General features: G+C 41.1%; 1 protein-coding gene and 1 long non-coding RNA gene across 9 annotated transcripts in view; one reads left to right on the top strand and one right to left on the bottom strand.

Moving 5' to 3' along the window:
* LOC138736121 (uncharacterized) overlaps nucleotides 1–12,213 on the top strand; it is a 77,977-nt gene extending 65,764 nt beyond the window's left edge. The window contains exon 3 of the long non-coding RNA XR_011340105.1: nucleotides 7,425–12,213. This is a non-coding gene — a long non-coding RNA (uncharacterized lncRNA). The remainder of the gene's footprint in view (nucleotides 1–7,424) is intronic.
* egln1a (egl-9 family hypoxia-inducible factor 1a) overlaps nucleotides 1–27,917 on the bottom strand; it is a 124,397-nt gene that overhangs the window by 31,032 nt on the left and 65,448 nt on the right. For 2 of the 8 annotated variants that reach the window (XM_069885059.1, XM_069885060.1), the window contains exon 3: nucleotides 3,474–3,610. In XM_069885059.1, the coding sequence (XP_069741160.1) occupies nucleotides 3,474–3,610 (137 nt within the window). Of the gene's footprint in view, nucleotides 1–3,473; nucleotides 3,611–3,755; nucleotides 3,890–5,108; nucleotides 5,215–7,004; nucleotides 7,117–9,873; nucleotides 9,959–11,067; nucleotides 11,193–27,917 lie in introns of those variants that run through there. The other 6 variants (XR_011340103.1, XR_011340102.1, XR_011340104.1 and 3 more) reach the window with 6 other exon arrangements.

Below are 27,917 nucleotides of genomic sequence, written 5' to 3'. Positions count from 1 at the left end.
TCTTTGCCGACACGAGCGTTGAAGTCGCCCAGGATGACAACCTTGTCGGCTGTAGGGGTACGTTGGATGAGGTTGCGCAGGTCGGTGTAGAACTTGTTCTTTTCTGCTGGTTCCGCCTGGAGGGTTGGAGCATAGACACTGATGAGGGTGATGTGACGCTTGTTTTGAAGTGGGAGTCGCATGGACATGATTCGGTCCGAGAGGCCTGTCGGAAGGTTTTCGAGTTTGGAGGCAATGAAGCTCTTGACCATGAAGCCTACACCAGATAGGCGTCGTTCATCCGAAGGCTTGCCAGACCAGTAGAGTGTGTAGCCCGCGCCGCGTTCTTGGAGGCTGCCTACATCTGCCAGGCGGACTTCACTGAGAGCGGCTATGTCGATGTCAAGTCTGAGGAGTTCATGTGCAATGAGGGCAGACCGACGTTCAGGTCGGTGGCTGTCAGTCTTGTCTAGCATGGTTCTGATGTTCCAGCATGCTAGCTTGAGTTTGTGAGCATCTTTTGAGGGGGAGGACGTGGAGGGGGAGGACGTTGAGGGGGAGGACGTGGACCTGTCCTCGGGCCTGCGCAAAGGAGCCTTTGGAAGACTACACAAAAGAGTCTGGAAAAACAACCAACTGAAAAACCTCACAAAGATAAGCGTATACAGAGCCGTTGTCATACCCACACTCCTGTTCGGCTCCGAATCATGGGTCCTCTACCGGCACCACCTACGGCTCCTAGAACGCTTCCACCAGCGTTGTCTCCGCTCCATCCTCAACATCCATTGGAGCGCTCACACCCCTAACGTCGAGGTACTCGAGATGGCAGAGGTCGACAGCATCGAGTCCACGCTGCTGAAGATCCAGCTGCGCTGGATGGGTCACGTCTCCAGAATGGAGGACCATCGCCTTCCCAAGATCGTATTATATGGCGAGCTCTCCACTGGCCACCGAGACAGAGGTGCACCAAAGAAAAGGTACAAGGACTGCCTAAAGAAATCTCTTGGTGCCTGCCACATTGACCACCGCCAGTGGGCTGATAACGCCTCAAACCGTGCATCTTGGCGCCTCACAGTTTGGCGGGCCGCAGCCTCCTTTGAAGAAGACCACAGAGCCCACCTCACTGACAAAAGGCAAAGGAGGAAAAACCCAACACCCAACCCCAACCAACCAATTTTCCCTTGCAACCGCTGCAATCGTGTCTGCCTGTCCCGCATCGGACTGGTCAGCCACAAACGAGCCTGCAGCTGACGTGGACTTTTTACCCCCTCCATAAATCTTCATCCGCGAAGCCAAGCCAAAGAAGAAGATATTTTTTACATGTAATTTTTTGGGGGTGGGGAGGTTCAAGGACAGAGGATATGGGAGGGGAAGGGAGAGTTTATAACCACCATGTAATGATTGAAATGTTCTTAAATTTAAACATTTACTGTTTTGTATAATTTTTTTATTAATTACATGTATAGAACATTTAAAATAAAATATTTAAAAAACCAATATCGATTTCACTTCTCCCCTCACTCTTTCCAATCCCACCCACTTGAAATGCCTAGCCCTTTACTCTCTCTACACCAATTCAAATCTCACCATCTAACCTGTAGACAAGGGTGGTGCTGTTGTGGTCTGGTGCAGTGATGTCTATCTGGAGGAAGCCAGACCACAACTCTCAGACATATCCTCTTACTTAATTACCCTTCAAACAGGACCCCACCAAAACTCATCAAACCACTGTATCATGCACCACCTCTGAACTCATCACTTCTGGTCACCTCTGGCTTTGCTTCCAACCTTACTGTTTCCCAATCCTGCACTGCCCATTTCTACCTCCTACCCAAGATCTGTGAATTCAATTGTCCCAGCAGACCCATCATATCCGCATGCTCCTGTCCCACCAAATAGCTCTCCACTTACCTCGACTCTGTTTTGTCCCCCCAGGCCAGTCCCTCCCCACCTATATCCTGGATACTTCATGCTTTCTAACACTTCAACAATTTCCAGTTCCCTGAACATGATTGCCTCATGTTTACCATGGTCATCCAGTCCCAATATCTCTCCACCCTAAAGGCCTCAAAACCCTTTGTTTCTTTCTGGGCAATAGATCCAACCAGTCTCCCTCCACCATCACCCTCCTCTGGCTGGCAGAACTTGTCTCACTCTCATTAATTTCTCCTTTGACTCAACCCATTTTGTCTAGGTCAAACAGATAACCATGGGTTATCTGCATGGGCCCCAGCGATGCCTACCTTTTTGCAGGCTAGGTGGAGCAATCCATGCTACAAGCCTACTCAGGCAAGGTCCCTCAACTCTTCCTCCGCTACATAATGACTATTTTGGTGCTGCCTCATGCACCTAGGAGCTCGTTGACTTCATCCACTTAACTATTCTGCTTATTCCTTGAAGAATGGCTCGGGCCTGAAATATCAGCAACATATCTTGGTCTCCTATAGATTCTGAAAAACCAGTTGAGTTCCTCCAGCATTGTGGTGTGTTTTTACCAGAATCACAGCGTCTGCGACTTTTTTTTCACTTGGAGTTTTAATGTGCAGGGTGTCAATTAGCCATATCAGCTTTGAAAGAAATGGAAAACACAAAATAATATTGCAGCACTCATTATTTGGTTATATTGTTGCAACATGACTGGAAGTAAATAAGTGACTGAGTTGCCTTGCTCACCAAAAGTATTTCATCAAAAACATACTGCATAGCATTCTTAAATGTTCATGAAACTTTTGTTATAATTGAAGGAGACACCAAGTTAAATGAATATATTCAAGCCTTATTTGAATAAGCATTTATGTTATTAATATGACATAGTACAAACAGAACAAATTGTGACTGTAACTGGATTTATTACTGTACCATAAAACAGCCAGACTTTTCATATTTCTGTTCATATGCTATGAGCACTCACCTGTAAAATCACACTTGTGTGCTATGTACAAAAAAAAATACCAAGTACATGGTGAATCATCAGACAATCCTGAGTATTCAAAGGTGATTAGCCTTACATACCCGAGATGATGTATTTGCATAATGCATCAATGTACTGTAGAGTAATATAAATGGAGTGATACTTTCTCCTACATATATGAATAAAATGCTCCATGCAATAAACATGACATGTGACAATCAATATCTTTCATATCCTTGTTTTATCTTAAAACAAAAAAAATAATGACTCCAACACACCATGCCCCTCTTGCTTTAAAGTATTCATTTGGACATTGTATACAAAATTACCTTTTGATTTCTGCAATTTTGAGTTCTGCTTTAGATATCTCCCCCATAATGATTCTGTAAATTCCAGTAACACACAAGCTAATATCAATAACACTGAGGGCCTCCTAAAGTGCACTGAGCAAGGATCAGTTTAATTAAGCATCGTCGTTGCCATCTTCCTTCAGATCAATGCATCATCCTGCACTCACTTCTGAAATAAATTCAAAATGAGAGCTCTGAAGGTTACATGTTCAGTGCCCCTTCTTAAAACTTACCTAGTGGCAAAAGCTGACTGTACTTCATGTGGGTTGCGTCGATCAGACCAGAAAAATACTAGCCTGTCAAACTTTGGTTCAATATCAGCAAACTGTGATTTGCCTTCTGGAAAAATTCGAAGAAGACCTCCATTCACCTACAAAGTAAACAAAATATTTTGTTACTAGTATTCACTTGTGCATTTTCTCTGAAACCCTAACTGGTGATAGCAAACAGGCCTCAAATAAATACAGAATATTTGTGTTATTTAAGATTCATTTTATATTTAATGGAATTCTTACACTGGTGGCCAGGTGCTGCAAAATGCGAGGGGAATTTTAATAGAACTTCTGTTCTTCACTGGTGTTGTGGGAAGATTTAAAAACCTTCAGCTTGCAACCAGAACCAAACAACTTTTGTTATTTTAAAATTTTATCTGTATAAAAGACACCCCAGTTAGTGTAATGGATAGATAGTACAATACTATTATCTGTATAAAAGACACCCCAGTTAGTGTAATGGATAGATAGTACAATACACTATTACAGTGCCAGCGACCTGGGTTTGAATTTGGCACTGTCTGTCAGGAGTTTGTATGCTCTCCACGTGTCTGCATGGGTTTCCGCCATTTCCTCCCATCCTCTAAAAGTGTAGGTTAATTTGGGCCAGAATCTGTGCTGTATCTCAAAATTAAATTAAAAAAATACTTCCATGCATCTTTAGTCTATAACACACATGAACGAGAAAAGACTAAATTCACCCAGTTACAGAAAAATATCTCGGTATTTAAGTTTCTGACTTTATTGCTCCAGCCAGAAGTCAAACAAAAATCACTCATTTTGTATTTAAGATTTGTACATGTTTCATTTAACAGGTAATATTAAAACAAGTACGTTTTGTTTACTTGACTGGTTCAAAAATTATATGAAACCCCCTCCCCAAAAATTGCATCCTTGTTAGTCCTAGTGAGAAGTTATAGATCTTGGACTGAAAACTAGTGCATTCTAAAGACAGCTTTCATCTAGAAAATATATTTCAAGACTGGACTGATAACAATGGAAAGAGAGAGAAGGCAGAGCTTGATTGCCCAAATAAGGTATTATCTCATTTAACTGCAATCAATTATTGACACATTGCAGAAGGATTTGATAATACTAATCCAATCATATTAAGCCTTGTTGAGGCCACATATGGAATATTATGTATAGATCTGTCTCCTTTAAAAAGGACATACTTGAGGAAAGACTGCAATAAAGACTTACTAGATTTGATTGCTATGGTGGCAGGCTTGTTAAGCAGATTGAGACTAGATTGTCAAGTTTGAAGGTGTAAGAAACAATTTTATTGAAATGTACAAAATTCTTGCGGGGAGATATGGAGTTGATGTTTTCCCTGGTTTTGAGTGTTTAGAACCAATATTTACAGTGTTTGAATATGCAGTCAGCTATTCAGGATCAAGGTGGGAAGAAATTTCTTTCACCTAGCAGATTATGTATCTTTAGAATTCAATTCTCAAGAGTGTTGTAGAGGCTTACCTGCAGAGTACATTATATACAGAAATAATTAATGTCTACATATTTAAGGAATCAAAAGATATCAGGTTAGTTCAAGAAAATAGTACTGAAGTAAAAACTCAGCCATTATTCAGCACAGACCAGATGGGCCGAAGGACTTGTTTCTGTGCTGTAGTGTCTAGGGTTCTATGATTATTTTGAATTCCAAGACACCAGGGACAAACAGTTCATTCCAACTTCTAAAGTTCTGTAACAAAAATACCATTTACTTAAAGAACATCATCAGTTACTTTCTTCATTAAAACAATGACCAAGAGTTTTTGGATAACTTGAACTACAATAATAGTACATCAATTTTGTGTGCTATAATTGTGGCATTAACTTTTCAGGAAGTTATTTTAAGAGTGATGAATCACAATAAAATTAATGGGTACTCTGAATATCTTACCAGAACACAAAAATTTAATTTTCGAATGCAAAGCTTAAAAATCTACTTTGTTCAACTCATACCTTGATTACTGCAAATATTTATATATCAACTGCTATGCCAACCATGCCGCCCGAAATGTATTTGGCAGATTCATTTCAATTTCTTGTCAATGGTTTTCCCTGGAATGTTAATATCAAGGGGATGTAGCTAGAATTTTTGAATGGCTAGCCATTGGATATTAATTGTGTGGCAGAAACTTGGCACCTCTAAGACCATGCCTCAATGTAATCCACACTTGCTGCGTATTACTACAGACTGCTTTACTTGTTAAGAAAGGAAGATGAGCACTGTGCATTTGTCCCCTTCTGGAGGAAAGTAAGGAATGAAATGGCTGGATGTGGTTAGGCCTAGGACAGACACCATGCTGCAATCAATGTTTGAGCTTTCACTTGAGCTTTGAAGTTAGTTTTGAAAAAAAACCATTATGCTCGGCATACATTCAAGAAAGATTAGATTAAAACAAAGACAAATACCAGTAATACTTTTCATTTCAAATATTATAACCTCAAGAAATTATTCTCTATCCTACTTGTAATTTCAGTGTCAAAGGTTAAGGGACAGTAATTTAAACAGTACTGTTAAGAGAGCATTTTGCTAAAATGACCTCAACTTTCCGACAAGTTTTATTACTTTTTACCGTGAAAGAATAGGATTGTCGAATCCTGGAAGAGCAAGTTTTCTCCCCTCTTGCCCCAATGCTCCTCGAGTGGATTATTTTTGGTGCATGAATTTTAATCTGTATTTTTATTTTAGTGAACGCATATGTCCTGGTCACAGGGCTGAATAAAATAAGGTACAGTTTGGAGAAAAATACTGCTCAACAACATTATCTGACTAAAGGTTCTGGTGTTGGGTGGGCCGAACAATTATCTAAAAGCAAAAGTATTTTATCCTTTGGATCAAAGCCAACACATCTAGATTCTAGTACAAAATAATTTTAATACTATTTAAATTTTATAGTTCTCCATTGTTTTTTTATTAGCATGGTAAAAAATAGAATATTTTTAACCCTTTAAAAGATCCTTGGGCGCACACTTGAACCAATTAGCATGCTCTGTCAGCTGCAGTCAAGAGATGAAAACTTCTTGGAATCTTAACCTCCAATTGGACTCTTCTCAATATCTTAGTTAAAGGCTTTTTGTGGCATGTAAAGCCACCTGTTTCTGATGGCCACTAACTGTAAATTCATCAACAATCTTGACTGTGACTTCAGTGTTAACACCGTGTGCAATGAGAAACAATGTGTAATGAAATACTATGCCTACTTTTAAACTTGTGTAACAATCCAGGTCACAATCATACTCAATTAAACTCTTGAAACATTTTTGCCTATTCTAAAAGCATCTCATCCAAAATGTTCACACCACTGTTGTGTTGGGGTTTAAACTATTTTATCAATGCACATACACCAAGTTCCTTCCAGTTTTCAAACAATCTTAAGTTTTTATGACATTCATTCTCTGCAAAAAGCTTAAAAACTTCTTTTGTTTCTTTAAATCATAAACTATTGATGAACTAACGTCATAAAATTTGCACAAAATCCTTACCAAAGTTTCTTTATCTAATTATTTCAGTAATTCCACCTTTTCAAGGACTTTAGCTTAATAGCACCAGCACTATCCCCTGTACCTCCTGGTCTCTTGAAAACATAATGTAGAGCTAAAATATGGACAAAATATTGTATAAATAAAAGAGTGCATAACAAAAACAAATAGCTAAAAATATAAACAATCTTGGCAGCTTAGTGCTGCTAATATGTCTGCTCTGGTGACTGCTTCTGCAAACCAATGACTTCAAGACATGCAGGATCACAGGAATTGCTGGATCGCAGAATGCTTGACTATAGAATTTGTACATGTCTTTAGATTATTAAATATTAAGAAATATTAAGGTTGCTATACTCAGTTCATGCTTTTTGGTTATTTCTAGCATCAGTTTGATTGTAATTATTTAACTTCAATCCACAGGACCATAAGAGCAGCAGAAAATCACTGGGGTCTCCCTTCCCTCCTCCATCATTGATATAATCTACTGAGATCGTTGACATAAGAGAGTGCACAAAATCAGTGTGAACCACCATCAGCTGCTCCGTTGGGGAAGAGATACAGGAGGATCAGAGCCACCACCTCCAGACTGACATATAGCTGTGAGAATGCTGACCAAAGGAACTGCTCACACTACCCATCCGAGACTCTAATATTTACAAAGTAATGTTTATTTATTTTTAGCAGGATTCCCGGGCATTGCCAAAGAAACAAAACACTCAGTTGTTGACTACATGGTTGAAACAAAATAACCAAAAAACTTCATGGTAATTCAGCATAAATAAATTTTATCTGGTTCCCGCTTCTTGTTTGTCTGGAGGCCTGAGCACTGAGGCAGGCCTGGTGTTGCTGTTCCGATTTTCACTGCCTGCCCCTTGCCTGTCTGAAGGCCTGAGCACTGAGAAAGGCATATCATGCTGTTCTGTTTACTGCTCCTTGCATCAACAGTGAGGCGAGTCTGACATTCCTCTGCTGTCCCTTGATTCTTTAACTCTAGGGGCTTGTGAATCTACCGAGGGCCAATGTTGCTTTGCTTCTTAGGCACATATTGAACTGGGTTTGGTTTCTGAATCTACATTGACGCCTAGCACTGTAACTAACAGAAGTGTCCACGGTGCATTCAATTTTTTTTAAAAAACTTTTGAACTTCATGTGTCCTTAAAGGTTAAATTCAATGTGGTCATGGCATTCAGCATCAAATGTTAGTACAGTTTTTAAAAAATATTTTATTTATAGTTTTTTTCCATTCAAACTCCCAACAATTGTCAATATCATCCTTATCAATATCAACGATATCCACATTAATTACTTTTTTTTTGTATTTGTTAATTCCTTACAGTCCTCTCATGGAGTTTGTGTATTTTTTAACCTCTCCCCTCCACCCCCCAACCCCACACCAACCTTCCCCCTCTGTCATTAAACATTTAACAGCAAACTAATTATACTTACACTTACTGACCAAGACAGTCACAGCAAAGGTATGAAACTTATATTTGGGGATTTATGGGTTTGCTGTGCCACAGTAGCCAGCACATAGTCTGCTTTCCTTTTTCATAGCTTTCACTAGCTGGAACAGGATGGACCCCCTCCACTCCCTCACCAATGGAGGGGCAAATTAGGAGGAAAGGGCAGCCATGCACAGCAGTCAGACTGCAACTATGTCCCTATGTAGATCAAGTAGGACTGTAGACCTTCAAGAAGGTACTATATTGCTTCCTTAGCTTATAGGTAATTTTATCCAGGGGAAAACAGCTCTGCATTTCTGTGTTCTAACTTTCAATGCTCAAGGAGTTGGACCCAGATAACTGCTCTGCAGTTCCTGGCCGCCACCAATGCGATCATAACAAATTGAATTTGAAATTTGGATAGCTTCATTCTAAGTCTTATGTTTCCTAACAGGAAGAGCTCTGGGTCCTGTGGGAAATACCAGTCTTTTAACTAGCTCAAACTCTTTTCTCTACTTTAAAAGCATTACACTGATTTCAGGGTAAAAGAATATCTTGCACCCCCCCCCCCCCCCCCTCTTTTCCTCACTCTGGCTGCCACTGCCCCTAAAATTTTCTCCCTATCCTGGTAACATACCAGTTTTATTATAACCGAGTGGGGTTTCTGTCTATATATTTGTCCTGTGTATGGACTGTTTATGTGTGTAATGTATGTTTGTGTGTCTGTTTATTTTGCACTGAGAACTGGAGAACGCTGTTTTGCGGGTTATACTTGTGCAATCAGATGGCAAACAAGGAAAACTAACTTAACACCCATTTCTTGGCTGAGTATTCTGTGGCTAATGATTTACACCATAATTTCTCTCCAAACAACAAAGAGTGTGCTGAATTACTCTTCATTTTGCTCGAGGAGTGCAACTCCAACAATATACAAGAAATACAACATTATCCAGTTCAAGTGCCTTAAATGACACCACCACATCTACCCATTTACTTCTTTCACCACTGAATTCCTGTTGCTGCAGGGTGTACTATCTACAAAGTGCCCCACAACAAGCCATCAGAGCTTCTTTAATAGCACCTGGTAAAGGACAAGAGCAGTACCACATGCAAATACATCTTCAAGCATTAAGCCTAACTTGGAAGTATATTGCAGTCTACTCTAACTCTATTTTCTTTGTTTGAAAATGAAGAAGGAAAATATGTAAAGGGAAACTCAGCCTCTCTTAAAAATTGTACATAACTTCACTAAGTTTTGCCATAATGGAGAGCAAAAAAAACATGCAATAGTCAACTGATAGAACCATAGAACTCTATATCACAGAAATAGCCCTTTCACCCCTTTTAGTCTTTGCCAAATGATTATTCTGCATATCCCATTGCCTACATTTAGACTATATCCCTCCATATTCCTCCCAATCATGTACCTGTCAAAATTGAGCCTGCATTTTCCAATCCAGCTGGCAGCTTGTTGCATACTCCCACCTTTATCTCATGTCCTCTAGTTTTGATCTGTTAATTTCAATGAAAAAAGCCTGCTGCATTTACTTTATACCCATCATAATTTTTTTTGCTTAACTTTTATTTCCATAGGCAGTCATATCATGTGAGCATACAAACAAAATGCATAAATCACATTAACAGATGCATACAGTGCATTAATCTATCTTATTTGAGTTCTGTTCATAGAGACACCACAGATTTAGGCACCCAACCAACTTTATTCTAACCAATATACAGTCACCTATATATTTAACCATTGTGACAGTTTTGAGCCTAAAGAGAGTCAGAATAAATCTTATTGAATTTATCACTGTGTCATCACTTTATATACCTGTATATACAATCACATCTGTATATATTACTCCAATTATATGTAAAGTGCATTGGTCAAATTCCTCCCTACCACTGAGATCATGGAGAGGTTATATCCTTAATCAATCTCGGTAACTGTAGTATTACCGGTGACCACTTGATGTTGTAAACATCAGTCCTTAGTTGGAGTTTAGCTGTTCTGCTTTCCATCAAATCTACCTCTATTAATCTTTCCCTCCATTGTTGGACAGTTGGTGGTTTTCCATTTCTCCATAATACGTAATCATCATCTGTGCAATCTACAGCAACACCCCAAGTAAATATACCTGCTTTTTGGTATCGATATCCTCTGGAGTCACTCCCAATATAAAATATCCTGGCTTTAAAGGTAGGTCTACCTCCATGATTTGTTTATTTTCACCTGAATATCTCTCCAATATTGATAATAGTTTGGGGCAGTCCCCAAAAATATGGATCTGATCGCCAATCTTCCCTCATTCTCTCCAGCATTATTCTGAGGTGTCACTGTATCTTGTCAACACATGATTTTCCATTCAAACTCCCTCCAGGTAGCGATACTTGTTATTTTGTGACCATCAAGGTCTTTTCCCACATTTCATCTGTAATACAAATATTCATTCCTCATTCCCAATTTCTATTTTACTTTCCTGTTAAATTATCTTGAAACCCTCTATATATGTGAGTTATCAGGTTCTTCTTCATCACTCCTTCCACAGTCGGCATGAAAATCTTTTCTAGTGTAGATCATATTTTAAATACCTGCTCTCAATCTTCATGTGTCTGTGAGTAGTTCCACACGTGAAGAAATCTTTTAAAAAAAATCCATCCCTTGTTTCCCTTCACATTGAAAGAATCCTATCAGTGCATCACTGTGTGGAACGGAAACTGCTCTGCTCAAGACCACGAGAAGCTGCAAAGGGATGTGAATGTGGCTAAAAATGAAACCATTCCTTTTCTCCCACTTATTCTACAAAACTCACATATCCCCTTCCCCTCGATCTACAACTCCTGCTGCTTTAGATAAGCAGCCAACAAATTAAACAATTCATCCCACTGCAACCACAATCTCTTTACTTGCCAGGAAGAAGATTCAAAAGTATGAAATCATGTACTGCCTAATTTGAGGGCAGTTTCTTTCTCACTGTGATCAGAGTTGTGAATGAACCTCAAAATAATAAAATTATGCTGCCTTTACTCAGTACCACCTGATCTCTCTCCATAACTGTGCACTTTTTTAAAAAACTGTGTTTTACTTATATGATGTATGAGATATCACACTGGTCTGCTTGCAAAACAATTTCTATCACCGCATTTTTGGGAAATGTGACAATGACTTGAATTTAGAGAAGGTTTAATAAACTAATAGAGAGAATGGCTAATAGTTTGGTGAAGTTGAGAAAGACTGGGGAAGATAGACTTGGATCTGCTATTGAAACAAGAGGGGTTTTGACAAAGTGGATTTGAAGTTGAGCACATTACCTCTTGTGGGAGAATCTAGAACCAAGGTGTTTAAAAATAAGAGATTGCCCACTTATAACAGAGCAAAAGCAATTTTTCCTCTCAATTACCGTAGTTCTAAGGCCGAGAATTGTCTTCCACAAATGGTAATAGTGAGAGAATGTATCATTAAGTTTAAGTTAAATAGACGCTTGATAAGCAATGAAACGAAGGGCTACTATGAGTAAATGGGAGTACAGAAGTGAGGATGGCATCAGATCAATGTTAACTATTAACAATGATATGATGGCAACTTCAGGAGCAAGATCAAGGGGCCAAGTGGCCTTCTGCTTTGCATTTACATGTTCATGTTTACGTTATTTTCTCAGACCTCCCTCTAACTGAAAAATGTTCCTGTCACAAATATAATCAATGCTTTAGAATAATAAATGTTTTTATTCGCATGTAAATAATAAATCATATTTTTAATTAAAGCAGTCAACTTTCATCTATTCATTGCAAATCAAGCCCATCAGGATTCACTATTTATACTTTGTTATAAACTCTGGAAATTATGAACACCTATTATCTAATGACGCCCCGGTCAATTATTTCTAGCTGTACCAAGAATAATAATAGCTTTACTTATGCATGGAGACAAGAGAAGTCTTTTACCCACAGTATAATGCCACCAAATCTTGTTTGCACTGTTAGCAATTAGATTATACATAAGCACAAAATAGAGATGGACTTTGAAGTTCTTGCTTACTGCAACTACACAGGCAAATAATATAACAAGCAAAATTAAATTTTCACGAGAGGAAAAAAAGATAAATATAAAATGGACAAATAAATAATTACAGTTAGTGTAAAAGAAATGTGGTGGCTCAGGAGGATTGTTATAGTTAGCATAGTACGGGGACGTTCAAGAGCCTGATAGCTGATAAACTGTTCTTGAACCTGAAAATAGCAGTAAGAAGAAAGCATGACTTGGGGGGGGGGTTGGGATCCTGTAATGGTGTTGGCTATCTCCTTGAGGTAATGCCTCATGTGAATGAATGAAAGATCAGTGCACTTTGTGGATAGTTTTGCCACTTTCTGCAGCCTTCTGCATTCCTGGGCACTCAAACTTCCAAATTAAGCTGTGATGCATGGCCCCCTTAGAACTCTGCTTAAAGATTATTGCCCCCCCCCCTTCCCTGTGAAGCAGTAGTTTTGGTTTCTTCGTATTTCTCTCCTACCGACTACATTAGAAGAAACAGAAAAAATATGTATGTTATGCGAGGTAAAAAGAAAACAAGGCTTTTACTTAAATATACTGTGACCAGCAGGAGTATTTGACAATAAACCAAATTTCTTCAGAGTCCTTAGAAAGTAGAGGCTTTAGTGTGCCTGCTTCACAGTTGCCTCAATGTGCTAAATCCAGCAGAGGTGCTCCAGTAGAAGAACCCCAGAACTTGAAGGAATGAATCCTCCCCACCATCGTCCCTTGGCCTCTCCTTTCGAAAGTCCACAATATATTCCCTGGTCCTGCTGACATTAATGCAGGACAAGATTTTCTGCCCTACATTAAGGCCTTTCTGGGAAGATTTGGGTAATCTCCTGGAAATAAAATTACTGGAATTCGATACCCACAGGCATCTGAATTATTTTTATTGGGTAACTTAGAAGATACAAGACCTAAAATGAGGCTGTTGAACTATCAATTAAAATTTGTTAAGCTCACTTTAGCAGGGGCTAGGAAATGCAATAGAAGTTGCTTGGAAATCTGATTCCCAACCAGGTTTAGCCTGCTGGAAGATAGAAATACATAATTTTGTTTCCCTGGAAAAGATCACCTATAACCTCAGAAACAGGTATGATGTATTTTCAAGAATATGGAATTCATACCTAAGGTACATTAGGGTGAATCTTTAATAATTCCCCCCTCCTGTCTCTCCCCGCCCCCCCCCCCCCCCCCCGGTGCTCGCAGGATCGAGGATCCTAGTTAAGTCCAATTATTTGTCTCTTAATGGAAGTGGGGTTCATCCGAGGTGAAGCCAATCTTTGCTTTTTCTTATTCTTTCTCTTTTCTTACTTTTTCTTCTTGCTTTTTTAAGGGGGGTGGTGGGAGGGCTCATCTTATTTTGTTCTTTTCTCTCTATTATCTTTCTATCATCTTTTTCTCCCTTTGGTTCAACATGGACATTTAATTTGCATTTTTGTAGTATTATAATTTTTCTTTCTTTACAATAATTGAATCATGTTGATTCCTTTTTCCTCATGCAGATCGATATTTGAATTATTTTGTTAATATTATTGATATTGATGTTTTTCCTTTTGATTGTTCTTCATTTTGATTGCATGTTGATTGAAAATTCTCAAAATAAAATATTTTTTAAAAGACTGTAGATTCTCTGTCTTCATCCTCTATTCTAACTCATCATTACCCACCCAAAACACTGGTGTCATCCACAAATTATTAGTGATATTTTAACTTTATCTAGTGAGGCTCAGGTTTCAAGCTTATGGAAAACATTTACGTTTAATATCAATAATAAATGCTTTCAAATAATTGTATTATCTGTAAAAATTCAAATCACAAGTGTATCTTTCCATGCTAACAATTAACAGCAGGTGGCACTAAAAGTTAAAACACTCATTGACATTTCAGTCGTTTGAGTCTGCACGTTGAGAATTTTTGAAGTAGAATTGACCTGATGTCGTTTTGTGAACCAAAGATATCAGCACAAAGTGTTACTGGTAATTGCTAATCCATTACTCATGTTATAAGAATACACAGTATCAAAATGAATTAATGCACAAAAAATACAAACAGAATGAAGATATTCAAATTTGTTGATGACAGCTCCAGTAAAGCTATACCATCTTATGTTACTGAAATGAAACTAGCTTGCTGCATAAAATTGTCCTAGCATTTGATGCCAAAAAATCTTGCTGTTCAGAGATTGTGGTCTGGGGGTGAGGATATCAAGGATCCAATTACACAGTGGGGTGTTGAGACAAAGGTCTTGGAGTAGGCTGATCAGTTTTGAGGGAATGATGGTGTTAAATGCTGAACTGTATTTGATAAAGAACATCCTGATGTATGCACCTTTGCTGTCCAGGTGTCCCAGGGCTTCATGTAGAGCCAGTGAGGTGGCATCCATCTGTTGCTACAAAGATGAATTGGAATGGATCCATGTCATTGCTCAAACAGAAGTTGATATGCTTCAATGCCAGCCTTTCAAAACACTTCATCACTGTTGATTTAAGTGCCACTGGTCAATAGTCATTTAGACAGGCTACCACGCTCTTTTTGGGCACCGGTACTGACAGTAGAGGATTATCAGGGGACGTGGGGCTGCACAGTGGTTCTTCCTTGTTCTGGTGGCTAAATTGGGCATAGAAGGCATTGAGCTCATCTGAGAGTGAAGCTTTGCTGTCTCCTACTGCACCAGATTTTGTTGTGCAGCAGGCTATGTCATTAATGGCTTCCCACAGCTGTCGGTTATCCTTCGTTGTTTCCATTCTCGTCCTGAATCTCCTCTTCGCCTGGGAGATGGCTATCCTTCAGTAATACCTGTGCCTTGTGTAATGTTCTGATTTTTTGGACTTAAATATCTGTGAACTGGTCTCAGCAGGATCCAGATTTCATTATTCATCCAAGGCTTCTGGTTGGGGGAAAACCCTGAATGATTTGCTGGAGACACACTCATCCACAGCTGATAAAGTCTGTAGCAGCAAGGATGTAATCATTCAGATCCTCAGCTGAATTCTTGAACACCGCCTAATCCAATGACTTGAGACAATCCTGTAAATATTCTTCAGTCTCCCGTGATCACCTGATCTCTGGAGCTTCTATTTTAGGCTTTTTGTATGCACGTAGAAAGAGCATTGCCAGGTGATCCAACTTGCCAAAATGTGGTCTTAGGTTAGAACGATAGGCTTTCCTTATCTTCGTGTAGCAGTGTTAATGTTTACTGGGACCTCTGATACAATAGGTTACTTGCCAGTGATAATTGGGCAGGGTTTTCTTAAAACAGGCCTGAATGATATCACCAACTATGATTTGTCGTGTGTCGGGGTGGGCCGCCTCTTGTTTACTGATCATTTCATGGAGCTCTGCAAGTGCCTGTTTGTAATTGGCATCAGGAAGGATATAAACTCAGATGAAAGTCACCGATGAGAACTCTCAGGGTACATAGAAGGATCTGGTTTTAATCAATATTTGTTCTGGCAGTGGACAAGGAGGCCAACATAACCTCAACATCTGGGCACCAGCCAGTATTAACTCCCCCTCTCTTTGCCAAAATCCAAGTTTCTGTCCAGTCTGTAAATGGTGAAACCCTCTGGTCTGGTCAGATCACTGCAACTGTGTTCTCTATTAACCAGGTCTCAGTGCAGCAAACAACTGACACTTCTCTCATCTGTCTGTGATAATGCAACAGAGGTCATCAATTTTATTTTCTAATGATTGAACATTTGCCGGTCACATGGACGGTAGATGAGGTCTGTCTCCTGCATTTATTCTGGTTTAGACACTAGCCCTAGTGCCAAGTTTCTGGCCTTAGACTTGGTGGTGGTGTTGCCCTTTAAGAGCTCTGCTTCCAGCTGGCCTGTTCCTGACTCAACCATAGTTCAGGAGATCTTAAGATCATGAATGTGTTCAGCAGCTCATTGTAAGGGGAAAAAAAACTGCATGCTGCTGATTGCAATGAAAGCAAGTCAGAAGGTGAATATTTAAAAGGATAGGTAGTAGGGGTTTTTGCAGCCTGCTGAAAGTTGCCGTTGATCGCCCGTGCCATTTTTGTTTCTTGGATCTCACCTGAAATTTTTTTTAACATACCATTTTTCAACCTTACCCTTTCATACTGTATTGTTTCCAACCTTAGCTTTTCTGTTTGTGCTATTTTCTTCATCAACTTTTCTCACAATACAGAATACAAAATGTATCAAATCTTTCTACTAACCTAGCTTCCATTTCCAAGATCCTTCAGCTTGTGGCCTTCCAAATCTGCTTTTTCATGTACCTCAATATTTGAACATTGATGGTCTGATTGACATTCCTGCTACATCATTAAAACTGCTCTAAGCAATGCACAAACTATATCTCCTACCACGGTGACTACAATGTGTTACTCTTCAGCCCTTTTGGTGCATCTTGTTGCTTTGAATGCTTTGGCCACTCTAATCACTCTAATGTTTCTTCTGTTGTATACATGTATCAATGTGTGTTGTTCATGGTTAACCTTTGCAACTGTGGCTATCGGCCACCGCAAATGGAAGAAACATGCTGAGTTGAGTAGAATTTCAAACCAACTGATTTACTGATTCAAACTCGTATGCTTAAAAGGTCCGTGCTGGTCTCAGTGATCATGTGGGGCATAAGTGACATCAACTTCCTGTCCGTTGAGAGCTCCTCCAACTGCAGACTCAACCATGACTGCTGGCATCGGTTCACCTGTCGCATGGGTGAGTTGCCATGTGACCTCCCCCCCCCCCACCTTAGAACCTGTGATAGGAGGCGCTGAAACCATACTCTGTACACTGTCTGCTTTACATGGCCACTTTCACCTCTTGACTGGTGGGATCACGACTGGATGCTCAATGTCCAGGTATGATAGATTGAGGCGGTCTATGGTAAATGTCTTCACCTGGCCACCCACATCCAAATCACATTGCCCCGTTATGATGTATCACTTTGAAGAGTCCTTCATATGGCCACTGCAGGGGTAGTATGCGTGCTCCTCGGCAGATGAATATGTACTCACTCTGCTGCAAGTCTTTGGGTACAAAGGAGGGTCTTGCCCCATGGTGGGATGTCAGCACCAGAGCCAATGCTCCAAGTCTCTCCCGAAGTCTGGTCAGGACTGCTGCTGGTGTGTGCTCTTGGCCACAAGGTGCGGGCACAAATTCACCAGGTACTGTTAGCAGTGCATCATAAACTAGTTAAGCGGATGACGCTGCCAGATATTCCTTGGGGGCTGTGTGGATGCCCAGTAGCACACAGGGGAGTTCGTCCACCTAGCTGGGCCCTTGGAAGCATGCCATTAGGGCTGACTTCAGGTTCCTGTGAAAACATTCCACCAGGCCGTTCAATTGAAGGTGGTACGCAGTCATCTAGTGGAGCTGGATTCCTAGTATCTACACTGCTGCTGACCACAGAGCCAAAATGAATTGTGCCCCTGTCCGAGGTGATGTGGGCGGAGAGCCCGAATGTTACTGCCCAGGTTGTGATCAGCGTCCTGGCACATCTCTGCCATTGTGTTGGGGATTGGGACGGCTTCTATCCAGCTCGTGGACCTATCCACCATTGTAAATAGGTACCTTGCTCCTCTAGAGACGGATATTGAGCTGACGATGTCCTTGTGCACATGCTTGAACCTCTTGTCTGTTGGCTAGAAAAGGTGCAGCAATACTTTAATGTGGTTCTGGACCCTGGAGGTCTGGCCCAGTGGGTGACCTGCTTGTGTAGGCCATGTCATATGAAGAAATCTGCAATTTGCTGGGTGGTTACCTGGATGGAAGGGTGGGCTAACCTTTGCAAAGTGTTGAAGATCTAGCACCTCCAAGCTGTCAATATGATGGGCTGAGGGTGCCTGGTGGAAGTGTTGCACAGGAGTTTGGTACCTCTGGGCCCAAGTAGAACATCTTCAAGGTGGCGTCCAATGACGATAGTTCATTGTCCCCCTGTTGTGCCTCTGCTAACGCTGCGTAATCCACTCCCAGAGCTTCAGTGTGCACCGACTGGATGGATGTTAGGGACTGTGCGTCGGCCACCATATTGCTCTTCCCTGAGATGCGCTTGATCATGGAGGTGAACTCGGATATGAACAGCAGGTGTCACTGCTGGTGGGTTGACCAGAGGTCAGACATCTTGGCGAACACAAAGGTGAGAGGCTTGTGATTGGTGAAGATCGTGAATTCTCTCCCTTCCAGGAAATATCTTGAGTGTCGAATGCCTTTCATGTCTGCTCATCCAAAGTTTTGTCTCTTGATATTATCAACATCTTCTCACCCTCATGTGGGTGAAATTTTCCATTGAAATAAGTAATTTATTGTATTTTCACTTTTAACATGACTTCAACCATTTGGGGTAATAATCTCACCACAGAAACAAACTTTTACTGTTTTATACTACCACAAGAATTTCAGTTATTGTAGAAAAAAGGTACAATGCATCTTCATAACGAGATTCTAAAGGCACACATTTCAACTCAATGAAAGATTTTGGAAAGACACATTCAGACAGGATTGATCTGCATTCAGAAAGCCATAGACTGGTGAGAGTTAATCAGCATGGCTTTGTGCATGGGAAATAGTGTCTCACAAATATGAATGAGCTTTTTGAAGAGGTTACCAAAAGGACTGACAAAAGCATAAATCATTTACATGAGCTTTAATCACAAGACCACAAGATAAAGGAACAGAAGTAGGCCATTTGGTACATCGAGTCTGCTCTGCGACTCCACCCTGAGCTAAACCATTCTCACATCTAGTTCCAAATTCTGCCTTTTCCCCTTATCCCTTGAAACCCTGACTAATTAGATACCTATTAATCTCCCTCAATGATCCAACCTCCACAGATGTACGTGGCAACGAATTCCACAAATCCACAACCCTCTGGCTAAAGAAATTTCTCCTCATCTCTGTTTTAAATGGGTACCTTCTAATTGTGAGACAGTGCCCTCTTGTCCTGGATTCACCCACCAAGGGAAACATCTTATTCATATCTACTCTGTTCAATCCTTTCAGCATTCAAAATGTTTCTGAGATCCCTTCTCATTCTTCTATACTCCAATGAACATAGTTTAAGAACCCATAAATGTTCCTCATATGTTAGCCCTTGCATTCCAGAAATCATCCTGGTAAATCTCTGTACTTTCTCCAAAATCCTTACATCCCTTCTAACATAAGAGGCCCAGTACGGCACACAGTACTCCAAATGAGGTTTCACCAGTGCCCCATAGAACCTCATCAACATCTATTTACAAGAGTATTTACACTATTTCTCTTGAAATGAATGCCAACATAGCATTCTCTTTCTTTACTGTCAATCAAACCTGGTGGTTAACCTCCAGGTTATCCTGCACCAAGATCCTCAAGTCCATTTGCACTTCCAAATTTTAAATTTTCTCCCCATCCAAATAGTAATCTGCCTGTTTATTTCCTCTTCCAAAATGTAAATTTCTCAACATTGTATCTCATCTGCCATTTCTTTGCCCGCTCTCCTAAGCTGTTCAACTCTCTCTGCAACCTTTCTGTTTCTTCAACACTTCCTACTCCACCACCTATCTTGGTGTCATCTGCAAACTTTGCCACAAAACCATTCAATCCATAATTTAAATCATCAATATATATTGTAAAAAGTGGGCCCCTGTGAAACACAATTAGTAACCGGCAAACAACTAGAACAGGGTCCCTTTGCTTTCCTCCAATCAGCCAATGCTCCACCCAATCTATTTCCTGTAATTCTTATGTAACTCTTATGTGGCCCCTTATCAAAGGTGTTACAGAGTTCTGTGTTGTGTATTGACCTATGCGTTGTGTGGTTTTATGTTAAAAAGTGACAGTTTGCCTTTAAGAGCCAAGGTGAAGGTGGACTGCTGAGAGTGAGAGACAGACTGAGCATGTGCAAAAGATGATCTAGAAATTTCTGGACTTGGAAGACAAACCACGATTGGGTGTGGCTGTAGAATGAAATGAAACCCAAGCATGAGTCATTGTCTAAGAGACAGTTTGGAATGTTGGGCATTTTATAAAATGAAGATTCCGAAGGCAGCCAGAAGGATCTGGACCAAACCATTGTTCCTCTCTCTGCGAGCAACACAAGAAGACCACTTCGAATTTTGTGCTCTCTCTAAAAGATCTTTTGGCTTCAGTTTACCAAACAAACTGAATTTTGTTTACGATCTTTACTTCGATTGCAATCAAAGTTTTGCGAGTCTTATGTGTTTTGTGTCTAAGTGTTTTTCTATGGGCTGGTTGGGAATATAACTTAGACTTTGATTATATATATTTAGGCTGGGGAATTTATAAGTTTTACACTGTTATAGAAATTTGTATATTAACCAGTGGGCATTGTTATAAAAGGAGGGGGGGGGATTTTGAATTAAAGTTTGAAGGTGAAATTTTGTTTATAAAGCAATTCATCTTTATCCATGTGTGATATGCCTTCTTTGTGGTTGCTGGTTTGATCTTGTATCATAATTTGGGGGTGTTGTCGGGATCAAACCAATTTGGAAGCTTTAGGGGTGATTTGTGTTTAGTTATCAGTCGTCTGAGTTTGACACAACCTCCAGCTTGAAGTTAAAAATAAACAGTGAGAGTATAAATCACCAGCAGAAAAACGATCAACTATGAATATTGACCAGTTCATAGCTAACCCTTCAGTGGTTAATTTAAAAATGGCTAAAAAGTCAGAACTGATGGTTATAGTTGGCAAGTTAAAACTACTTACAGTAAAAACTGGGATGAAAAAAAGGAAATTACCCGAAAGATTGTTAAATACTATGTAGGAAAAGGGGTATTTGAAGAAGCTGCATTAGAGCAGTTTCCCAAGGAAAAAACTTCAGAGGAAGTAAAGTTGACTTTGAGAAAACTAGAGTTAGAGGAAAAAAGAGAGGCAGAAGGAAAAACCAAATGGGAAGCAGTAAGGCAAGCAGAAATAGATGAAAAGGCAGCCACAAGGGAGGAGAAAGAGAGAGAAAAACAATGGAAACATGAGCTAGAACTAGCTAAATTGAGGCAGACCCTAACCCAAGTAGAGGGAGAAGCCCAAAACCCATGTGCTGGTCAGGAGGAGAGGTTTCTGATCAGTAGAGGAGTGAGGTAAGTTCCTCCATTTGAGGAAGCTGAAATCGACCAGTATTTTCAGAATTTTGAGAAAGTAGCTGTAAATTTAAAATGGCCACCAGACCAGTGGGTCACTCCTGCTACAAAGTGTTCTTAAAGGGAAAGCCCAACAGGTGTACTCGTGTCTCACGGTACAACAAGCAGCTGATTACGACTTCGTAAAGCAGGCTATACTCCATTCTTATGAACTAGTCCCAGAGGCTTATAGACAAAAGTTCAGGAGTTTAAAAAAGCAGCAACCCAATCTTACCTGGATTTTGCTTATAGGAAGGTTGTGTGTTTTGATTGATGGTGTGCCGCAATGAAAGTAGAAAATAACTTTGATTTATTGAGGGAAATCATTCTGATTGAGGAGATTAAAAATTGTGTTCCTGACGATATTCAAGTGTACAGCAGAGAAAAATATAAAAACTTGATAAAAATGGTATGATCTTGTTACAAAGGCCTTTTGAAAATCCAAAAACACAACATCCACAGCCTCTCCTTGTCCATCCTATTTGAGATTACCTCAAAAAATTCCAATAGGTTTTTCAAGCAGGATCTTCCCCTCATGAAACCATGTTGGCTTGAACCCATCATCTCATGCACCTTGAGGTATTTCATAGCCTCATTCTTGAGGATCGACTCCAATAACTTTCCAACTACGATGTCAAACTAATAGGCCTATATTTTCTTTTTTTCTGCCTCTCTCCTTTCTTAAACAGTGGAATTACATTTGCAACCTTCCAATCCTCCGGAACTATGCCAGAGCCTACTGATTTCTGGAAAATCATTTCCATTGCCTCCACAATCTCCAAATCCTTCAGAACTCATGGGTGCTCTTCATCTGGTTTGGGAGAATATCTTAGTCCATTTAGCTTACTAAGCACTATCTCTCCAGTACTTAATTCTATTCCATGAGACCTCTATCAGAGAAGACTGATACAAAATACTAATTTCTGTAATATTTCTACTAGGCCTTCCCAAGGTTGTACACAGTAGTCTGAAATGAAAGGGTAGATTACATGGGATCTAGGGTGAGCTAGACAAGTGAATGCAAATTTTGCTTGGTGGTAGGATTTTAGGGTATTAGTGGCAGACTATGACTAGCAGAATGGGATTGGGATCAGCGCTGGGTCCCCTGTTCTTTGAGGGTATTAGTGGCAGACTATGACTAGCAGTATGGGATTGGGATCAGTGCGGGGTCCCCTGTTCTTTGAGGGTATTAGTGGCAGACTATGACTAGAAGTATGGGATTTGGATCAGCGCTGGATCCCCTGTTGTTTGCATGATGATTTGGTTAAATGATTTGGATGAAAGTTTAGGTGTTGTGATTAGTACATTAGTGGATGTTTCCTAAACAGATGGTATAGCAGACAGTGAAGGCAGCTGTCAGTGAGAAAGTAAGCAAAGAAATGGCAGATGGAATTTAACTCAGACAAATATGAATTGATGCTTGTTGGGAAGTTAAACCAAGCCGGAACATGTAATGGCAGGGCCCTGGGCAGTGTATAGAATAGACATAATTCCCTGAAAGTGGTGACAAAATGGTGAAAGTGGTGTATGGCATTCTTGCTTCATCAGCCAATGCATTGAGCACAAAAATTGGAATGTCATGTTATAGCTACACAAAACATTGGTCAGTCCACATTTACAGTATTATTATATACTTCAGGTCATTATGTTGAGGAAGGCTGTGATTAAGGTAGAAAAGGTTCATAAAAAAATTCACAAGGATGTCTCCAGGACTGGAGGTTTTCAGGTACAAGGAGGATCTGGATAGGCTGGAGTTGTTTTTTTTTTGAGGTTTATGAAATCATGAGGGCATAGATAAGGTAAATAGTCATATGCTTTTTTTCTAGGAGTGTGAGGTTTCTGAGGTGGGAAAAATTTAAAGGAACCTAAAGGGCACCCTTTTCACACAGTGCTGTAAATGTGTGGAACAAGCTGGCAGAGAAGTGGTAGCAGTGGGTATAATTACAATGTTCAGAAGACATTTGGCCAGGTACATAAATAGGAAAGAAATAGAGGGATGTGAACCAAATGAAGGCAAATAGAACTAGTTCATGTAGGTAAGTTGGTCATATTGGCAAATTGGAATAAAGGCTTGTTTCTATGCTGTTTGACTCTTGTGATATAAGGACTCAGACCATGACTATTCCACTGAATGGAAGATTCTTAGTTTTGGTCTAAGAAGGTTGAGTGAGCCTTGGAGGACCCAATGCCTTTTTCTTTCAAATAATGAATGAGGCAAGCTTAGTTGATGGATGTGAAAAACTAAAATGGGATATTATAAATCAGTGGTTTTCAAACTGCCTCCTAAACGCATATTCAACCTTAAGTATTCCCTATGCCATAAGTGCTCTGTGATTAGTAAGAGATTACCTAAGGTGTTATGTGAATAGAAAGAAAAAAGTTTGAAAACCACTGTTTTAATCACACCTAATTGACTCTTCATGTGCATGGTTTCATAACTCCAAAGGAAATGGGCCAATAACAATTTTTCTCAAGCAAAAATTTCAGTAACAATTGTGTCGAGAGCAGTGGTTCTCAACCTTCCTTTCCCACTCACAAAACTCCTTTAGCAATCCTTTACTAATCACATTGGCATAGAATTGCTTAAGGTGGAATGTGAGTTGAGGAGGGCAGTTTGAAAACCACTGCTGTAAATTAACATACTGTAGTTCTCAGCTTTGCCCAGCTGTTTTGCATTATTTGCATTTTTACTAGTTACATTCCATGTTGAACAATGGCATCAAAATAAGTACTATTTCAATTAGTATCAATGAAATTACATAATTAGAATTATGATCCTGACATTTCAGTTTTACAAGCCAAAGAATATATGTAATAATGATAAGACCAAAGCAAAAACTAGAACACTGTGTACAATTCTGGCTACATTACATCAAAGTGTGATTGTACTTGAGTGGTGGCAGAGAACAGCAAAAAACTGCAAGTGATGTAGATTTAAAAATAAAAACAGAAAATGCTCGTTAAATCAGCATGACACATTGCATCAGTAAAGAGAAGAATGAGTTAATATTTCTTCAGGTGAAAGGTATTGACCTGATGCTTCTGGGCCTGCTAAGAATCTCCAGCATTCACCGCACTCAATATCTCTCTCTTTAACTGGATCCTGGACTTTGTAACAGAAAGACCACAGTCCATCTGGGTCAGGAGCAGAACATTGAACACCGTCATGCTGAGCACTGGCGCATCTCATGGCTGAGTGCTCAGCCCACTCTTGTTCAAGCTACTGATCCATGACTGCATCACCAGATCCAGCTCCAACAATGTCACATCAAGATTGCAGATGACACAACAGTAGTTGACTTCCCACTCATTTTGGATCTCCCGGAGTTTGCGCTGAAGATGGCTGCATGCGCGACGGAAGGCTTGTTTCTTCTCTGGACAGGACGGCTTTGTAAGGTGAGCCTGGTGGGCAGCTCGCTTCTTTGCCAGCAGCTCCTGGATTTCCTGGCTGTTTTCGTCAAACCAGTCCTTGTTTTTCCTGGAGGAGAAGCCCAGTACCTCTTCAGTGGATTGCAGTATGGTAGTCTTCAACTGATCCCAGAGGGTTTCAGGGGACGGGTCCGTGAGGCGGGTTGCAACGTCGAGCTTTGCTTTGAGGTTTGCCTGGAAGTTTCCTCTCGCTTCGTCTGACTGCAGTTTTCCAACATTGAACCTCTTTCTGGGGGCTTTATTGTTCCTGGGCTTTGGCTTGAAGTGAAGGTGAATGAGTGGTGGACTAGCCTCGCCAAACGAACACAGCTCAGCGCGGACATTGGCGACTTCAGGGGTTTCTACGAGGCTCTAAAGGCTGCGTACGGCCCCTCACCCCAAGTCCAAAGCCCGCTGCGCAGCTCAGATGGCAAAGTCCTCCTCAGCGACAAGATCTCCATCCTCAACCGATGGTCAGAACACTTCCAATCTCTTTTCAGTACCAACCGCTCAGTCCAAGATTCCGCCCTGCTCCAGCTCCCTCAACAGCCCCTAAGGCTAGAGCTAGATGAGGTTCCCACCCTGGATGAGACATATAAGGCAATCGAACAACTGAAAAGTGGCAAAGCAGCAGGTATGGATGGAATCCCCCCAGAAGTCTGGAAGGCTGGCGGCAAAACTCTGCATGCCAAACTGCATGAGTTTTTCAAGCTTTGTTGGGACCAAGGTAAACTGCCTCAGGATCTTCGTGATGCCACCATCATCACCCTGTACAAAAACAAAGGCGAGAAATCAGACTGCTCAAACTACAGGGGAATCACGTTGCTCTCCATTGCAGGCAAAATCTTCGCTAGGATTCTACTAAATAGCATAATACCTAGTGTCGCTGAGAATATTCTCCCAGAATCACAGTGCGGCTTTCGCGCTAACAGAGGAACCACTGACATGGTCTTTGCCCTCAGACAGCTCCAAGAAAAGTGTAGAGAACAAAACAAAGGACTCTACATCACCTTTGTTGACCTCACCAAAGCCTTCGACACCGTGAGCAGGAAAGGGCTTTGGCAAATACTAGAGCGCATCGGATGTCCCCCAAAGTTCCTCAACATGATTATCCAACTGCACGAAAACCAACAAGGTCGGGTCAGATACAGCAATGAGCTCTCTGAACCCTTCTCCATTAACAATGGCGTGAAGCAAGGCTGTGTTCTCGCACCAACCCTCTTTTCAATCTTCTTCAGCATGATGCTGAACCAAGCCATGAAAGACCCCAACAATGAAGACGCTGTTTACATCCGGTACCGCACGGATGGCAGTCTCTTCAATCTGAGGCGCCTGCAAGCTCACACCAAGACACAAGAGAAACTTGTCCGTGAACTACTCTTTGCAGATGATGCCGCTTTAGTTGCCCATTCAGAGCCAGCTCTTCAGCGCTTGACGTCCTGCTTTGCGGAAACTGCCAAAATGTTTGGCCTGGAAGTCAGCCTGAAGAAAACTGAGGTCCTCCATCAGCCAGCTCCCCACCATGACTACCAGCCCCCCCACATCTCCATCGGGCACACAAAACTCAAAACGGTCAACCAGTTTACCTATCTCGGCTGCACCATTTCATCAGATGCAAGGATCGACAATGAGATAGACAACAGACTCGCCAAGGCAAATAGCGCCTTTGGAAGACTACACAAAAGAGTCTGGAAAAACAACCAACTGAAAAACCTCACAAAGATAAGCGTATACAGAGCCGTTGTCATACCCACACTCCTGTTCGGCTCCGAATCATGGGTCCTCTACCGGCACCACCTACGGCTCCTAGAACGCTTCCACCAGCGTTGTCTCCGCTCCATCCTCAACATCCATTGGAGCGCTCACACCCCTAACGTCGAGGTACTCGAGATGGCAGAGGTCGACAGCATCGAGTCCACGCTGCTGAAGATCCAGCTGCGCTGGATGGGTCACGTCTCCAGAATGGAGGACCATCGCCTTCCCAAGATCGTATTATATGGCGAGCTCTCCACTGGCCACCGTGACAGAGGTGCACCAAAGAAAAGGTACAAGGACTGCCTAAAGAAATCTCTTGGTGCCTGCCACATTGACCACCGCCAGTGGGCTGATAACGCCTCAAACCGTGCATCTTGGCGCCTCACAGTTTGGCGGGCAGCAGCCTCCTTTGAAGAAGACCGCAGAGCCCACCTCACTGACAAAAGGCAAAGGAGGAAAAACCCAACACCCAACCCCAACCAACCAATTTTCCCTTGCAACCGCTGCAATCGTGTCTGCCTGTCCCGCATCGGACTGGTCAGCCACAAACGAGCCTGCAGCTGACGTGGACTTTACCCCCTCCATAAATCTTCGTCCGCGAAGCCAAGCCAAAGAAGAAGAGTTGACTTCCATCAGCAACAATGATGAGTCACCATAAAGAGGTGGAAAATCTCGTGAATGAGTGAGAGAGTAATAATCTGAATCTCAATGTGGACGAGACGAAAGAGATGATCGTGGACCAGGAGGACCTGGAACAGTCACCATCCACTACATATCAACAGCTCTGTAGTAGAGAATGGAGAGCACAAAGTTCGTTGGAGTCCATTTAACTAGTAATGTATTGTGGATACTCAACATTTCACTTGTCAGGAAGACGCAACTGCACTTCCTGAGAAGACTATAGTGAGTAAGATTACCAGCCACCATCATATTAACTTTCTATAGGAGCTCTTTTGAAAGTGTCCTGGCTAGCTGCTTCACACTGTGGTATGCTTGCTGCAAAAAATGGATGGGATGTCACTCCACAGGACCCATAATCATTGCAGAGAGGATCACTGGAGTCTGCCTTCCACCTATCAACATGATCTTCTGGGATCGCTGACTGAAGAGGTCATACAAAATTCTTGAGGATCCTTTCCACCCTGCATACAGCACCTTTCAACTATTCCTGTCGGCGATGATA

Source organism: Narcine bancroftii, chromosome 6 (genome assembly GCF_036971445.1).
Source record: "Narcine bancroftii isolate sNarBan1 chromosome 6, sNarBan1.hap1, whole genome shotgun sequence".
Lineage (NCBI taxonomy): Eukaryota > Metazoa > Chordata > Chondrichthyes > Torpediniformes > Narcinidae > Narcine > Narcine bancroftii.
The sequence above is the reverse complement of the archived record's forward strand: the minus strand, read 5'-3'. Positions and strand labels throughout refer to the sequence as shown.